A 17,566-nucleotide genomic window follows, 5' to 3' on the forward strand; every position below is an offset into this window, starting at 1 on the left:
AGTCGGGTTATACGTGGATGCATCTTTTGTTCCTTTTCCATTGGTATTCCTCCAGCAATTGTCGTCCCACTCCACCTTATTCATTTTGTCTCGCTCCTTGAATTTGATTTTTCGTCCTACACTAATCAAAGAATATGCCTTTTTTGCCTCAAGGTAATTAGGGATTTTTACAGATATTTCCAAATATCGCTTCCCTATTTTTTTCTTATTTACCTTATTTTACTAGTAACCACATTTGAAAATTCCAGTTTTATCGTTGATCATCATTGTTAACTCATTATTTTCTAGACCAATGGTGAACCTCGATGTGGCTAAGAACGGTTTACCTAACAAAATAGGTATCTCACGGTCTTCCTCAAAATCTAAAATGACAAAATCAATCGGGATGATGAAGTTGCTCACCTTAACTAACACATCTTCAAGTACTCCCTTCAGTTGTATTGAAGACCTGTCAGATAGGTGTAGTGTAATCTATGTATTTTTAAGTTCCCCTAGCTCGAGCTTTTCATATATCGATAAGGGCATTAAATTTATACTAGCTCCTAAGTCACATAAGGCCTTACTAAAATGGATATCCCCTATCTATATAGGAATTATGAAACTCCCTAGCCTTTTAATTTTGAAGGAATGCTTTAGAGATAATTGCACTACAAGATGCACTTACGACTTGCTCTCTTGTTTTAATTTTCCTACACCTAGACATAATTTCTTTAAAATACTTGGTGTATTTAAGAACTTTTTCAATTAGATCAATTAAAGGCAAGTTAACATTCAGATATTTAAATAATTTTAGAAAACTTACAAATTCTGCCTCATCCTGCTTTTTGCTTATCTTCTAACAAGAAGGGAATGGTACATTGGTTAGTGTAGGTTCTTTGATTGGATCATCTTCTAGATCACTATCACTCGGCTACCTTCTCTGGTTTTGGTTCATCATCGCTTTTGAGGGTCTTCCTCTAAAATAATCGGTGTCCTCCTTATTTTCCTCTTGAGTGGGTTATTTGGGTTACTCAAGATTTTATCCGAGCGAAGCACAATTGCTGTCATATGCTCCTTGAGGCATGTTCAATGTGCCTATGGCTAGAATAACTAATTGAAATCAAGCAATATTTAGTAGAACAATAAAATGAAAATAGGAACCCTTAACCTCGATTGATTGCTTCAGAGTCCTAGGGGAGCTTTGTTGTGGCTGTTGTGTCAATGTGATGCTTTAGTTCCTGCACCAAGCGAAATCATAAGGTAAGAAAAGAAGTTGTTGTTCAAGAGAAAGAATAAAAAAAGAAAATTTTAGGGTTTAAGGGTATTGAGAGATTTTTAGAGGATTTTAAAGTTAAAAGAGGTTTAAAACCGTATTAAAATAAGGTTTAGATTGTCGGGTTGTGGAACGGGTCAGATCAACCCCATAGAAAATTGCAGTAATGTCACGGCATGGGGTTTCCATGTCCCGACACCGCTGGCAGGATGTTGATGTTGTTACATCAGGGTTCGATGTCGCGACGTACTTTTAAATTTTTGAACTCTAGGGTATACTGATACCTTGTTGTGACACAGAGGTGTCATGTCGCGACATCGAGCTGATTTGCTTAATTTCTTAAATCTTTGTTCGGTGTTGCGACACTAATTTTGTTTCTACCCTTCTTCTCAATTTTTAAAGTGTTCGGTTTAAATTCAAAAAAAGATTGAATAAAATTAAGTTCAAAACTACTTATAAATCTAATAAAATATAATAATATACACAAAAATTATCATAGTTTTAAAAATATCAAGTTTTGTTGTCTGACTCATCCGTCAGCTCAGTCGGGTTATACGTGGATGCATCTTTTGTTCCTTTTCCATTGGTATTCCTCCAAAGAATTGTCGTCCCACTCCACCTTATTCATTTTGTCTCGCTCCTTGAATTTGATTTTTCGTCCTACACTAATCAAAGAATATGCCTTTTTTGCCTCAAGGTAATTAGGGATTTTTACAGATATTTCCAAATATCGCTTCCCTATTTTTTTCTTATTTACCTTATTTTACTAGTAACCACATTTGAAAATTCCAGTTTTATCGTTGATCATCATTGTTAACTCATTATTTTCTAGACCAATGGTGAACCTCGATGTGGCTAAGAACGGTTTACCTAACAAAATAGGTATCTCACGGTCTTCCTCAAAATCTAAAATGACAAAATCAATCGGGATGATGAAGTTGCTCACCTTAACTAACACATCTTCAAGTACTCCTTCAGCTTGTATTGAAGACACATCGATAGGTGTAGTGTAATCTATGTATTTTAAGTTCCCTAGCTCGAGCTTTTCATATATCGATAAGGGCATTAAATTTATACTAGCTCCTAAGTCACATAAGGCCTTACTAAAATGGATATCCCCTATCTATATAGGAATTATGAAACTCCCCTAGCCTTTTAATTTTGAAGGAATCTGTTTAGAGATAATTGCACTACAAGATGCGACTACGCTGACTTGCTCTCTTGTTTTAATTTTCCTACACCTAGACATAATTTCTTTAAAATACTTGGTGTATTTAAGAACTTTTTCAATTAGATCAATTAAAGGCAAGTTAACATTCAGATATTTAAATAATTTTAGAAAACTTACAAATTCTGCCTCATCCTGTTTTTGCTTATCTTCTAACAGTAAGGGGAATGGTACATTGGTTAGTGTAGGTTCTTTGATTGGATCATCTTCTAGATCAGCTATCAGCTCGGCTACCTTCTCTGGTTTTGGTTCATCATCAGCTTTTTGAGGGTCTTCCTCTCGAAAATAATCGGTGTCCTCCTTATTTTCCTCTTGAGTGGGTTATTTGGGTTACTCAGTACTTTATCCGAGCGAAGCACAATTGCTGTCATATGCTCCTTCCTCTCTTTCCAAGTATTATTCTCAGTATTGCTTGGGATTCTGATTCCAATTTGCCTTTTTATGTCTTCCATCATGCTCATCAATTGCCTCATTTGATCTTCAAGCTTAGTCAATGTCTTTGTTGTATTAGTTCACTCAAACTGCACTTGTTTCACTTTCATCCTCTTTGATTTCATCTCTCCCTCAATCCAATCTTGGCATTGACCATATAAGTATGGTCATTCGGGTGGGCCTTGTCCTAAGGTTTCTACAAAGATAGAGGTTGGTAAGTATTTTTTTAGCAAAGTTAGAATTGCTACCTCCTCATTGGTTTTCGCCCCACCTCATGTTTGGGTGATTTCTCTAACTGGGTTTGTAGGTGTTTGAATAAGGGTTTCCACCCTTATTCCTAATGTAGTTCAAGTCATTAGCTAGGTTATTAAAATAATGGCTAAGAGGTTTATCTCCGCCAAATGTTGAAGACACATCGATTGAGGACTCTATTCGGTTAACTCTATCCAAAATTTGTTGGCATTTGTCATCCTCTTGGAAAGCTTTTACCGTAAATGGTCTTCGGCCATAAGTAAATCTTTTGTTTGGCCACTGGTAGGAATTCATCAGCATGTTCTCTATTAGGTCATACACATTCTCGTATGTTCTATTAATCAAGGCTCCTCTCGCAGCTCCATCAAGTCCTGAGCGTGCACGTGCATCCAACCCATTTTATAATATCTACAGCCTCAATCACTCGAGTAAACCATGATGTGGGTATCTTTGGATCAGCATTTCAAAATGCTCCCAAGCTTTGTAAAAGCTCTTTCCTTCTAATTACTTAAATGTGGTGATCTCTCTTCTTAGTTGGACTATCTTGCTGATACCAAAAAACTTGTGTAGAAACTTCTCTACAACTTTGTTCCATGTCATGATAGATCCTGGTACCTACAAGTCTAACCAAGAAAAGGCATTATCAATTAAGGAGAAAGGGAACAACCGAAGACAAAAAGTGTCATTGGTAACCCAATTAAACTTAAATGTATCACAAAGCTAAAGGAACTGTTCCAAATGTTGGCTTGGGTCTTCCGTCATAGTTCCTCTGAACTCTATATTATTTTGGATCATCTGGATCATGGCTGGTTTTATCTCAAAATTGTTAGTCGTAAAGGTTGGCCTTGTAATGCTGCTTTACACCATATCTAGATTTGGTAGTGCATAGTCCCTTAGGGTTCTTCCTTCTCGTGCCATTTATGGGTTTAACAATAATTGTGGTGGTCGTGGATCTTGTATGTTAGCCTCGTTAAATTCGTCGAACTCTGGGTTTCTCGTAGTGGATTACTCATGGTAGGTGGTTGATTTTACATCTGTTACAGCTGTTGACAGTTTTTATGGATTAGTTTTTTCTGGATCAGTTGGCAGCTCTATAGGTGTGCCCTTACTTCGAGTCATACACTAAAAACAAAAAAGAAAATAAAAGCATTAGTAAAAATAAAATAAAAATCGTAGCTATAATTTAAAATTTTCCTAATTATTCTAAAACATAAAAATTAAAATCAATCTAGTAACGTTGTCTCCTCGGCAACGGCGTCATCAACTTGACTGCCTCTAGACGTATTAATGTCCAGAGTGTGAATACTGCAACTAAATATATTAATTTGAGCCGGTGTTCGCAAGTATATGTGTCAGGTTGTAATACAGTTACAACAGAGTGATAAGTACTCTGAGAATCGTACCTAAGAGAGGCGAGTACTAAATCAATGTTAACATAAACGCTAATAGAACTAATTAGTACTTTAATTATTTTATATTATGACTAAACATAAATAGAAGAATTTAGGTTTTTATAAGAAAAGAAATAAACTTACACAAAATAGTGAACACAAAAAGCTAATGTATAAATTCAACCAAATGTAAGGCAAGGGTTCTTAGCTTACTTCAATAATTATAACTAATTCCTATTTCGAGTTTCTACTCAATCAACTAGTCATTACCCTAGCAGGATCTCTTGATCTTCCACTAAACTAACAAGTCAACAAGAACTACATATCTCTCGACCTCATAGTCCGGGTCGGATTGGGGTAAGGGATTCACAGATAGGCAATACGAATTTTGGGTTAATTCCTACCTAGATGACTTCCTAGAGTTGTCAGGCCTAGGGTTTTATTTCTTCCTATCCTAAACAACTGATCCACTAAGAAAACCCTACACAGAAATTAATTAACCACATTTCCACTAACTAATCCCTTATAAGATGATTAGTGCCTCATGGATTTCATAAGCATAGTAAACTTGATAAAATAAGTAGGCATTAAGAATAAATCAAGAATAAGATTTTAAATAGAAATCATGATTGTATTTAATAGAAGAAGCATAGAATCCACAAAGAGTTGGTCGAATCCACAAATTAGATTCTCTGATGAACACAAATGAAACAATTGAAAATAAATCCTAAGCCTCAAAAGAACTGAAAACTAAAAACTAAAATACAAAGAAAATTCTAACTTATCAAAGTTGTATTTTCTTAAGCGTCTAAAAAGTCTATTTATAGATTTATGGTTGGTTGTTGTCCTTAGCCTTTAGTTGGCTGACTTTTTTACGTTAATTTTCATCATGTGGACTAAAATGCCCTTAACTCAGTAATGCTTTCACATACAGGTTCGGTGTCGCGACATCTAGTGCTTGTGTCGCGACACCGAAAGTAGTTTGCTTGGCTTCAGATTCAGCTTTAGGGGAGTGTAGCGACATCCTCTAGCTATGTCACGACACTAAAGGCAATCTTGGAATTCTTGTGTTGTGACATTGGACTCCCGTGTTGCAACAGGGTGACCAGCCTTAAGCTCTTATGCCTTTGAATGGTGTCCTACACACTCACTAAGTGCGTTAGACCTCCTTTAGGCCTCATTCAGCCCTTAAGATCATAAAACTACTCAAATTACACTTTTTATTGAATTAAATCTAAATTAGAAAAAAAACTACTTGACACATAAATTAATTGCTCGTATTCAAGCTCCTTAAGTATGAAAACTAGTTTAATCTGCTACAACAAATTACGACAGATCACCTTTATCTTTCTCTACCATCTTATTTATTATTATTTTACAATAACAACTATCTTTCACAGACCTAAAAGACTAAGCCAAGTTCGGATTATTTTGCATAAAGGGCACCTACCACGAGAGTTGTTCGAGAATCGATTGAACTGAGTTGTAATACCAATATGTAACGCCCTCAACCCGATTCGATTCACCAGATCCAGATCTCAGGTGTTACCACATGAATACAGACATAAATTTAACTATTATTACAAACCACTATTAATTACAGATTTGATTGATCACATAAACAATCAATGACATATACAAAGATATGTAAAGTAATTTAATTACAAAAGTTATCATCAAATATCATAACTTATTACAATTATCCTAAATATGGGTTCCTATACAATACTATTTATTCTTATACACCACCAAATGTGCTCTGTATACATAATAACCTGATGCGCCAGCTCATTGGCATGGTCCTAGTGTTGTCCCTCTTGGCACAGTCTCTTAGCATACTAACCTAAAACATACATACACATAGAATAAGAACTTAATGAGAAAAACACCATTTACCTTAGTTAATACATGTACAGTGTAGCTGATGATTCATAATGATGATTTTTTTGTTCTCAACATTTAACTTTGCTTCTGGTGAATACTTCCTCGAATTCTAATATTTTAAACACACTAGTTACTATACCTTACTTTGAATTCATTTGTTTCCCATCAATGAGTTCAATTCTTTACTTATATTCTTCAACCTGAACATTCATGTATCTTAACCAATTTCCTCTTTAAAGATCCATACAACTCAAAATATCATAAATGTGCATACTCTACCCAGAATCAATGCACAATCACCTATCATGAAAGAGCATATACACAGTTCACAGATACAATCTTCAAACATATAATTACAAACCTTTAACCAGAATCATCTTTTCAATATTATCTCATTTCTTCTTTGTATTCTTTCAATTCATAAACTTCAGTCAAATCTTAGCCTTATATAGTACTTACCATGTAATTGATAAATCTTTTATATCATACTGCTTTTACTTAGTAATTTAAAAAATCATATAGTACTTGCCATAAAGCTTCCAAATCAGGGTATGCCACAAAAGCAGTCCATTTAAAGTTCGCCTCAAAGGTTATTCTTTCAGAATTCACCACAATGGCTATTCTTTTAGAGTTCACCACAAAGGTTATTGATCTATCGTAATTCGGTGTAACAGATTAAACTAGTTTTCACATTTTAAGAGCTTGAATACAAACACTTTTATTATGTTTTAACTAAGTTTTCATAGTTTCATTTATATTCAATAAAAAGTGTGATTTGAGTCTTTTATTGACCTTAAGGGTCAAATGAAGTTTAAGGGTGAGCTAATATACTTCTTGAGTGTGCATGAGACCATCAAAGGGCGTACAAACTCAATACTAGTCGTTGTGTTGAAACATGGGGAGCTTGATGTTGCAACATAGCGAGCAAAGAACAAGAATTTTGACACTGCCTTCGGTGTTGTAACATAGCCAAATGGTGTCGTGACACACCCTTGAAGTCACTCTAAAGCTAAGCATAATGTCTTCGATGTGGCGACGCAAGCACTAGGGTGTCGCAACATCGTTCTTGTACGAGAAACACTTACAAGCTAATGGCAATTTGGTCTATACAATCAAATGTTTAATACAAGAGTGTCAGTTGACCTAGGGTTGAGGACGACAACAACCCTAAATCTATAAATAGGCTCATTTAACACTTGTTATGGACAGCTTTTCATACCTTAGAATTTTCTTTGTAATTTCAGTTTTCAATTTGCTCTTTTTTATTAGGTTTTAGGTTATTTCTAGTTTTTATCTTTGTGTTTTTCGAGAGATCTGATTTGTAGACTCGACCAACTCGTTTTGGATTCTACATTTCATTCAATACAATTCAGGATTCTCTTCAACCCTTTCCTTTTAATTAATTATTCATGTTTATTTTTAGTATCAAGTTTATTGTGTTTATGAAATCCATGAGGAACTAATCTTCTTATGGGGGATTAGTGAGTGGAGGTATGATTAATTAATTATTGTGTAAGGTTTTCTTAACAGATCAGCTGTTCGAAAGAGGAAGAACTTAAACCCTAGGCTTGACAACCCTAGGTAGTCATTTAGGTGGGAATTAACCCAAAATTCGTTGGCCTATCTGTGAATACCTTAGCCCCGAACCTGTCTAGACTATGAGGTCGAGAGATAAGTAGTTCTCTCTGACTCGTCATTTTAGTGGAAGATCTAGAGATCCTACTAGGGCAACGACTAGTTGATTGAAGAGAAGCCCAAATCAATAATTGGTTATGATTACCAAAGCAAACTAATCGTCCATGCTTAGATCTGATTCAGTTTACATAATTCGTTTCCCAAAGTCTCTTTATTTATGTTATTTTCTTTATTGTTATAAAGACATCAAAAATCTCTATAGGTTTATTCGTAATATAATTTATTTGAAGTACTAATTAGATCCATTTGTGTTTAGATTAAGATTAATTTAGTACTTACCTCCCTTGGGTACGGTCCTCGGAGTACTTATTTACTTCTTTGTAATTATATTACAACCTGACCCGTATACTTGTAGATGCCATTATTTCATATCTTTTGTGTAGGTTTCCTACTCTAGACGTTATTACGTCTGGAGGCGGTCAACTATCATTTCAAAGTTCACCACAAAGGCTATTAAAATGCCACCTAAACATTTCATGACTTCCATCTTGGCGATATGGATTTGCCTAAACTCACATCGCGTAAGGCTTGCCCATCACCGCTTCGGGACACACAAAGAACCCTCAAAAGCATACGTCATCCTTAGTTCCATTTTTAAAGATTGTCATAGCCATGGACTTTTCCTTTACAATTTCATATCAAAGTTTGTGTTTCTATCTCGATGGACTTCCTCATATACCACTGCAATGACGAGAAATGGACTCACTTTACAGATCCTTTAAACACTGACACAATCTAAACCCAATACTTTAATACCCTAACATACACCCTAAAGAACACACATCTCCCAGCCTACATTCCAAATAGACATATACAACCATACTTCAACATCACAATACTCATACACCACCAATCACATACTTCAACTTATCAAATTCCATACCAAATATAAATACTATCCCCAGCAAACATTCTTATAGTCGCATACATATCATACTCATACTATACTTTCCATGGTATCGAAACTCATAGTTCGATCAATCTCCTATAGGAATACTTCAGTGTGAATAGTATACATGCAAAAGTCAATGTAAAACTCACCTGACGCTTACGAACAATAGCTTAAGCTCTAGGCTCAAACATCCATTATGAAACTGCAGCAACCACTACTTATAGAACATAAGAACATCATCAAAGACTCGTTCAAGAACAATTCCTTATGTTTCAAACACTAATAACCACCATGCAAAGCCTCATGCTTTTATTCCGCTACTCATATATTCTTTATAAACTTTTCTTTCTGAGTTTCACAAGCAGAGTCATATTACTTACCCATACATATAGTAAAAACTAAGGAGATCTAGAATTACTACATCAAACTTAAAGGAGAAAGAAATGTTTTTGGTTCTAGAAAGAATTAGATAGTAGTATTTTAGAAGAAGGAAGAACAAAAACCCCTTTTTATCTCAAGCTAATATACAAAAAATGTATATATAACCTAAGTCTCCAAAGTGGCACTTAGCATGTGTCACATTCTTTCAGAATTGTCTTTAATAATGGTCTACAGCCAGGTTATTCAATCCAATTCACTTCTAACTAGATTACCTTGTATCATAACTTGAACAGTGCTTCAAAAAAATAGGTGCACTATACCTCTGGCGTGAACTCATACCATAACTACTTTTTTACTTTGCTATTATCATAATACAATTAACATAGTAGTTTAATATAGAACCATCATTAACTTAAACTTTTATCAGAATACGCCCAACATAAATACTTGGTCGGATACTAACTCGCCACAAATTTGAAACTACGTGTCGAAACCATTTTTTGAAAAAAAATCATAAGTCGACTTTGAAAAACAAAAATGGAGTCACCACCGATCCTTTATCAAAGTGTGATCGGATCACCTAAAAATAAATTTGGTCTATAAATTAAAACAATGGGTTCGGGAGTCAGTTACGTTCGAGGAAGGGTTAGTACCCTCGTAACGCCCAAAATTGGTACCTAATTGATTATTTAATGTTTTAAGGTCGAATGTCGAAAAAAGATTAAAAGCAATTCCCCTTTGAAAAATCTTTATTGAAATTTATTATTTTGAAAACTAAAAAAAAATCGGTCATCTTGCTTCAATGAGGAAATCGAAACCCCATAAATTAGAGCACGATTCCTTGAAGTTCCAAATACGACACATGAGTTTGCCTTTATTTAAAAACCTCGTCTTGAGATAACAAAATGCCACATCCAATGAGTTAGGACACAACTTTTGAATCTTCGAGATAAGCTTTGATTTGGAATTCTTATGCTTTAATTGAAAAAGGGATACGTGGCTACCTAAATTTTACGAAGAAAATTGAAGCCCAATAAGTTAGGGCACAACCTTCCCGAGAATCTTGGACACCAAGTATTTTGAAAACCTATGGATAAAACAATTTTAGTATTTTAATCAAATGCAATCTTTTAAGCAAATGTGATGCAGTTGAATAATAAGATATAATGTAAAGAAGATAATTTGTAAATAAAATATACACCAATGAATAATCAATAAATAAATACAAAGAAGCATAGCAACAACAATCTCATTCATACATTATGCGAGCACAAATATTCATATTAAAAACTAAATGAATTAATAGTTAGTTGTAAAAGATACACTAAACAAACCAACATGAAAAAAAAAGCAAAAAACGAAATTATTATCAATAATCATGACGTTAAAATAAATTTAAAATAAATAACCTATATATATATGCGTGTAAATCAAAAATATATATAATATATCAACAATATATGTGAACTTAGATGAATAATACATATTAGATGAAAAGAAAACTTAATATAAATAATGATATATATAATAATATATGTAAAAAGTTAAGTTAAGCAAAATAAAATACATAAAAGTAATAAGGTATATATGTACAAATAGGTAAAAAATATAAGATTTGAAATCCTTAGTATATTATATATGTATATATGCAAGATAAAAATAATTAAACAAAATTGTATATAAACAAAATAGTATAATAAAAATATTATCATATAAATCTATAAAACCTAAAATATATATAAAAGAAAATTTTAAAAAAAGTACTATAAAGTAAAACCATAAAACGTACACAATTTATTGTATTCACGTAGAAAAATGTAACATAATACATGATGAAATTAAAACAATAATGCATGATAGGCTTAAAATAATAATATGTAATAAATTTAAAATATAGTACATAATAATATTATATGATAAATCTTATGTATGATAACTTTAAAATAATATGAAGTATAAATATTAAAATAATATTAGATTTAAAATTAACTATATTTAAATAACAATGGGATAACAAATATAAAAAAAAAACAACCTAATAAGGGTCGAATTTGAACTTAAAGCATAATTAAAGGTAATAAATGGAAATAAATCAAAATGCGGGGCTGAAACGAGATGCACAAATAACGCGGGGATTAAAAAGGAAATATTCCTCTGCCTTCGAAACGCTGCGCTTTTGTATGGACCAAATTGAAACAAAAATAAAACGTGTGGCTATATTTAAAAGAAATAAAAAATTTGATTTAAACACACTTTAAAAAACAGAGGGACCAATCCCGCAAATAGACCATTGAAAAAAATGCACGGATCCTCCCAAGGTCGGATCGGGTCGCGCACAGTTTGAGCAAATACGACGCCGTTTCGGGGCCACTGATTCAGGCTTCAAACGATGTCGTTTAAAAGCTCCATAAGAACCAATTTCAAAACCCTAAAATCATTATCCCTTTTGCCATTTCGAAATCACGCCGCAGCCCTCCTTTTTCTTCGTCGTTCCAGACCCATTTCATTTCGATTACGACGAAATGAAAAGGTACTCCGACGGCATTCACGACAGCAAGTCCTCCTCTACTTTTTCTTTTCGTTTTGTGCAAAAAACAAAGAATCAAAGAAATAAAAAGAAAAGGAAAAAAATGATAGCCGGAGAAAATCACCTTTTAGAAAAACTTTTTTCCTTTTTGCTTCAATTTTTTTTATTCAATATGCGTAACAAACTTTTGCAGATGTATCAATCGGTTTTTATAACCGAATATTACAGAAAGAAATCTCTTTTTTATAATTTTTGCTATATTTTCTGTTATTCTAGTGCCTTCTCTTGCTCTTCGTGGTTCGTTGCAGATGCATACTGGAAGGAAGACGCGCGCGGAGGGTGATAACCACTAGCACACACGCATGGAAAGGGCCCAATTCATCTGCGGCACTAAGGTTGTCTGCTGCTGAGGCGCTAGGGCAAGGGGGCTAGGGTTTCTGGAAACAGTTTAGGATTGGGTTAACTGGCCTAAGCTAGATTTGGGTTTGGGCATTTGGATTTGGATTAATGTAATTGGGCCACATATATGTAAAAATGGATTGTTTGATTGGACCTTTTTCTTATTTTTGTATTTGGGCTAATATTTCTGTATTTGGACTTTTGATATCTAGCTTTATTTATTCAAATAGGCCCGGGCAATAATTGGGCACTACAGCTGCCCCTCTTTGCTCGTTGACGCGTAACGAGAACGGAGCAAAGACTTTAAAATGGCCAATTTTGCCCGGTCATGCTCGACCTTGGTGCTCTTCTTCTTCTTCAAATAGCCTCATTCCTTCCTACTGCATCTTCAAAGGTATAGGAATTGGTGCTTCAATCTACTCCACTGCCATGCCAGGGAAATAAGATTTGCTGTCTTCAGTCTACTCCACCGCAACTTCATGGGAATAAGACTTGCTATCTTCAATCCACTCCACTGCAACTTCAGGGAGATAGGGTTATTGGCTTTAATCTGCTCCACTGTAACTTCAAAGAGATAAGACCTGCCATCTACCCCACTCTAACTTCAGGGGGATAGGATTATTGGCTTTAATCTACTCCACTGCAACTTCAAGGAGATAAGATTCGCCATATTCAGTCTGCCCCACTGCAACTTCAGTGGAATAAGACTTGCTATCTTCAATCCACTCTACTGCAACTTCAGGGAGATAGGATTATTGGCTTTAAGCTGCTCTACTGCAACTTCAGGGAGATAAGATCTTCCATCTACCCCACTGTAACTTCAGGGGGATAGGATTATTGGCTTTAATCTACTCCACTGCAACTTTAGGGAGTTAAGATTCACCATCTTCAGTCTGCCCCACTGCAACTTCAGGGGGATAAGATCTGTAGTTTCACTGATCTGTTCTCTGGAGAACATGACCTGTATAATTTATTTTATGAACCTAATTATGCCTACTGATTAGGATGTCATGATCAAAATGAATCAAATGCTCCTAGACATGTATGAATGACATTTGAATGAATACAGAATATCAATTTTTCTAAAAATGATCCCTCTTTAATGTTTAGGTAATCATTACTCAAAGTTTATTAAGGTTTTATTACTGATGTGCTATAACGCCTTCTTGCTCGGCTGGCGTCTCCAAAGAAACACTTAGTCAGATTGCCCCCAGTTTAAACGTCAAAAATCCACTGGGGCACCAAAATTTGCATTATCCTTCTCCTGTTGTAACCCTAAGGTAGAAAAATCTAGCTTTTCCTTAATCCTCTCCTATCGTAAATCAAGGATACAGAATGTGAAGCTCTTTGGTCTTTTACACCATTCCTAGGGTGCCATGCCAAATGCTCATGCACAAATGAAGAAGTTTCTTCTCCGAGGAAACCTCTTCTTATTGCTTGGTGATCATTGCTTATCTGTTCATTGAAGCCTTATTATCGACATGACCTTCTGTCATTTTGTTCAATCAACAAAAATCCAAAGAAATAGTCTTAATTTGGACTCCTCCTTCTCAGGTTTCTAACCTTTAAACTTGGTATGTTCTCAATAATAGTCCTGTTTCAGGTTCTCGCATTATTTAGAAACCTCTAGAGTAATATGCGAAACTTCTTTTGTGAAAGTTTTATTAGTCCATTAATCATTATCCTAATGCAACACGCTATGCAAAAAAAAACATAAAATAGAATTGATTTGAGAGCATAGCTCAAAATAATTTATCGAGGATAGTAAGAATAAAAGAGGAATTAATTAAGAATATGTATCTTGAAAAAGAATGAAGTATTCCAAGAACAACAGATTCAATATAAATAGTATGAAGGCTAGGCGCCCCAGATATAGCAGCTTGAACTTCTCTGTGCAAACTTTTTGAAAACCATTCTGAGCTTGACATGTGTTTAGGAGATCTACAGTACTCTGTCGATCCCCCAAGATGTCACGTACCCTTTCTTACTGATTCAGGCATAGCAAGATCACCGCATGCCCTATTTTGATCAACATTTGAGCCACCCTTTTTCGAGTTTTCAACTCAAATCCCCTTTGGTCTCAAGGCGCCCTTTGCGGGTTTTCACCTTGGCCTCTCATCTTCTCTTTTTTTTTTAGGAAAAGTACTTCTTAACTGAATCTGAGTTTACAAGGTTTGACAAATCTTTACCATTCATCTCACTCAAGATTAAAGCTCCTCCAGAAAAGGCCTTCTTTACAACATATGGGCCTTCCCAATTTGGCATCCATTTTCCTCTAAAATCTTTTTGTATAGGAAGGATCTTTTTCAACACTAGCTCTCCCCATGGAATTCTCTAGGACGAACCTTTTTGTTGTAGGATCGCATCATTCGCCTTTGATACATCTGACCATGCTGAATAGCTTTTAGTCATTTTCCCTCTAATAACTTCAACTGATCGTATCGAGATTGGTCTCATTCTGCTTCATCCAATTTCAACTCAGCCAATACCCAGAGAGAAGGGATTTCGACCTCAATAGTAAAACTGCTTCCATCCCATAAATTAGAGAGAAAGGTGTTGCCCTGGTCAAAGTCCTAATAGACGTTCTATAAGAAAAGAGGGCGAATGGTAATTTCTCATGCCAGTCTTTGTAAGTCTCAGTCATTTTTCCCACAATTTTCTTGATATTTTTATTAGCTGCTTGTACCGCGCCATTCATCTTTGGGCGATATGGCAACGAGTTATGATGTCTGATCTTGAATTGACTGCAGACCTCCGCTATTGTGCTATTGTTCAAATTTAGCGCATTATCGGATATAGTCCTCTTAGGCATTCCATATCGACATATGATCTCTTTTTTCAAGAATTTACTAACTGCTAACTTCGTGACATTTGCATATGAAGCAACTTCCACCTATTTGGTAAAGTAGTCAATACCCACAAAGATGAAACAATGCCCGTTAGAAGCCTTCGGCGATGTTGGCCCAAAGACGTCCATACCCCACATGGAGAAAGGCCATGGAGAAGTCGTAACATGAAGAAGTGAAGGAGGTGCATGCATTTTATCACCATAAATTTGGCATTTATGGCACTTGTTAGCATAATTGATGCAATCTCTTTCCATAGTGGACCGGTAGTACCCAAATCTCATAATCTGTCTGGCCATTGTGAAACCATTTGTATGCGTTTCGCAAATACCCTCATGGACCTCTCATAGAATTTTTCTAGCTTCCACTAAGTCCACACATCTTAACAGTACCTGATCCTTCCCTTTTTTGTATAGGATTTCCCTATCCAGGACATAGTCAATGGCTATTCTTCTCAATGCTCTCTTATTATTCTCCGTTACCTGATTTGGGTACTCACGATTTTTCACATATTGCAGTATATTTAGGTACGAAGGATGGCCATCCTTTTCCTCTTCCTCAATACTATAGCAATAAGCCGGGGTTTCAGAAATGCTCATCTGAATAGGCTTTATGTCCTCTAACTTGTTCACTTGGATCATAGAGGCTAGGGTGGCCAATGCATCAGCCATCTGGTTTTCGTCTCGTGGGAAGTAATAGAAAGTGATGTCATCAAACTCGTTCATCAATTCAAGAACCATTTTTCGATAACTGATCAATTTAGGGTCTCTTGTTTCCCATTCTCCTTTGAGTTGATATATCACCAGTGCAGAATCCCCATAAACTTTTAGCACTTTGATTTTACGTTCAATAGCTACACGAATGCCCATAATGCATGCTTCATATTCTACCATATTGTTCATGCAATCAAAATCCAGTTTGCTAGCAATAGGATAATGATCTCCGCTTGGATATACCAAGACTGCCCCAATTCCATTACCCACAGCATTTGAGGCTCCATCAAAGTTTAGCTTCCACATATGATCTATTTGGGGATTTTCTTTAGTGGTTGCCACATACATCAAGTCCTCATTTGGAAAATCAAAGTTCAAAGGCTCATAATCCTCCAAGGCTCTGCTAGCTAGAAAGTCAGCTATTGCACTTCCTTTCACGACCTTCTAACTCACATACATTATGTCAAATTCAGAAAGTAAAATCTGACATCTAGCCATTCTCACGTTCAAAGCAGTTGACTCCATCATATATTTTAAAGGGTCTAACTTTGAAATTAACCAAGTCGTATGATACAACATATATTATTGTAATATCTGAGTTGTCCAAACTAAGGCACAACATAACTTCTCAATAGACGAGTACCTCGTTTCACAATCAGTGAATTTCTTGCTGAGATAGTATATTGCCCTTTCCTTCCTTCCTGCTTCATCATGTTGGCCTAACACGCACCCCATGGAATTGTCAAACACCATTAAATACAGTATTAATGGCCTATCCAGACTAGGTGGTGATAGCACTAGAGTATTGGACAAGTACTATTTTATTTTTTCAAAAGCCTTCTGACATTCCTCATCCCATACACCCGGATTATGTTTCTTCAAAAGACGGAATATGGGTTCACATTTCTCAGTTAGTTGTCAAATAAATCGAGCAATGTAATTCAATCTTCCTAGAAAACCTCAAACTTCTTTCTGAGTGTGTGGTGGAGGCAAATCTCGTATTGCCTTGACTTTACCTGGGTCGACCTCAATTCCTTTCCCAATAACTATGAAGCCTAGCAATTTCCTTGATCTGGCTCCAAAGGTACATTTTGTTGGATTAATCTTGAGCTGGAATTTTCTCAGTCTCAAAAACAATTTTCTCAAGACTTGAACATGCTCTTCCTCAGTTCTGGATTTTGCAATCATATTACCAACATAAACCTCAATCTCCTTGTGCATCATGTCATGAAACAAGGTCACCATAGCTCTTTGATAACTTGCTCCCGTATTTTTTAATCCAAAGGGCATCACTTTATAACAAACGTTCCCCACAAACTGATGAATATAGTCTTTCCCATATCTTCCGGATGCATCCTTATTTGATTGTATCCAGAAAAGCCGTCCATGAAAGAAAATAGTGTATAGCCTACTGTATTATCCACCAAAGTATCAATATAAGGCAACGGGAAATTGTCTTTTGGATTGGCCTTATTCAAGTCCTTGTAATTCACACACATTCGCACCTTCCCATCTTTTTTAAGGATAGGGACAATGTTGGCTACCCATTCCGAATATTTGACCTCTTGTAAAAACCCAACATCGAATTGCTTTTTGACTTCTTTTATCTTTAGCACAATATCGGGCCTCATTCCCCTGAGCTTCTGTTGAACTAGCTTGCAATCTTCTTTTATA

The 17,566-nt window shown here is 35.4% G+C and overlaps 1 protein-coding gene and 1 non-coding gene across 2 annotated transcripts; one reads left to right on the forward strand and one right to left on the reverse strand.

The window, feature by feature from the left end:
* Window positions 1–3,594: 3,594 nt before the first annotated feature.
* Window positions 3,595–3,701, forward strand: LOC128040252 (small nucleolar RNA R71). Its single transcript, XR_008194910.1, has one exon. It is a non-coding gene; the product is annotated as a small nucleolar RNA R71 (small nucleolar RNA).
* An 11,085-nt stretch (window positions 3,702–14,786) lies between these two features.
* Window positions 14,787–16,198, reverse strand: LOC105795924 (uncharacterized). The gene is made up of 2 exons (XM_012625575.2): window positions 15,572–16,198; window positions 14,787–14,894 (listed from the first exon to the last, which is right to left on the reverse strand). The coding sequence occupies exons 1-2, from the start codon at window positions 16,196–16,198 to the stop codon at window positions 14,787–14,789; spliced, it is 735 nt and encodes a 244-aa protein (XP_012481029.2).
* Between the last annotated feature and the right edge of the window lie 1,368 nt (window positions 16,199–17,566).

Source organism: Gossypium raimondii, chromosome 3 (assembly GCF_025698545.1).
Source record: "Gossypium raimondii isolate GPD5lz chromosome 3, ASM2569854v1, whole genome shotgun sequence".
NCBI lineage: Eukaryota > Viridiplantae > Streptophyta > Magnoliopsida > Malvales > Malvaceae > Gossypium > Gossypium raimondii.

What these genes read in the sequence shown, in the direction of transcription:
- LOC105795924 (XM_012625575.2), bottom strand. Translation starts at nt 16,198, where the DNA reads ATGTGGAAGCTAAACTTTGATGGAGCCTCAAATGCTGTGGGTAATGGA. An exon ending in ACAAAAAAGGGAAGGATCAG is followed by an intron (nt 14,895 to 15,571) that starts GTACTGTTAAGA and finishes GACTTTGACCAG; the next exon opens with GGCAACACCTTTCTCTCTAA.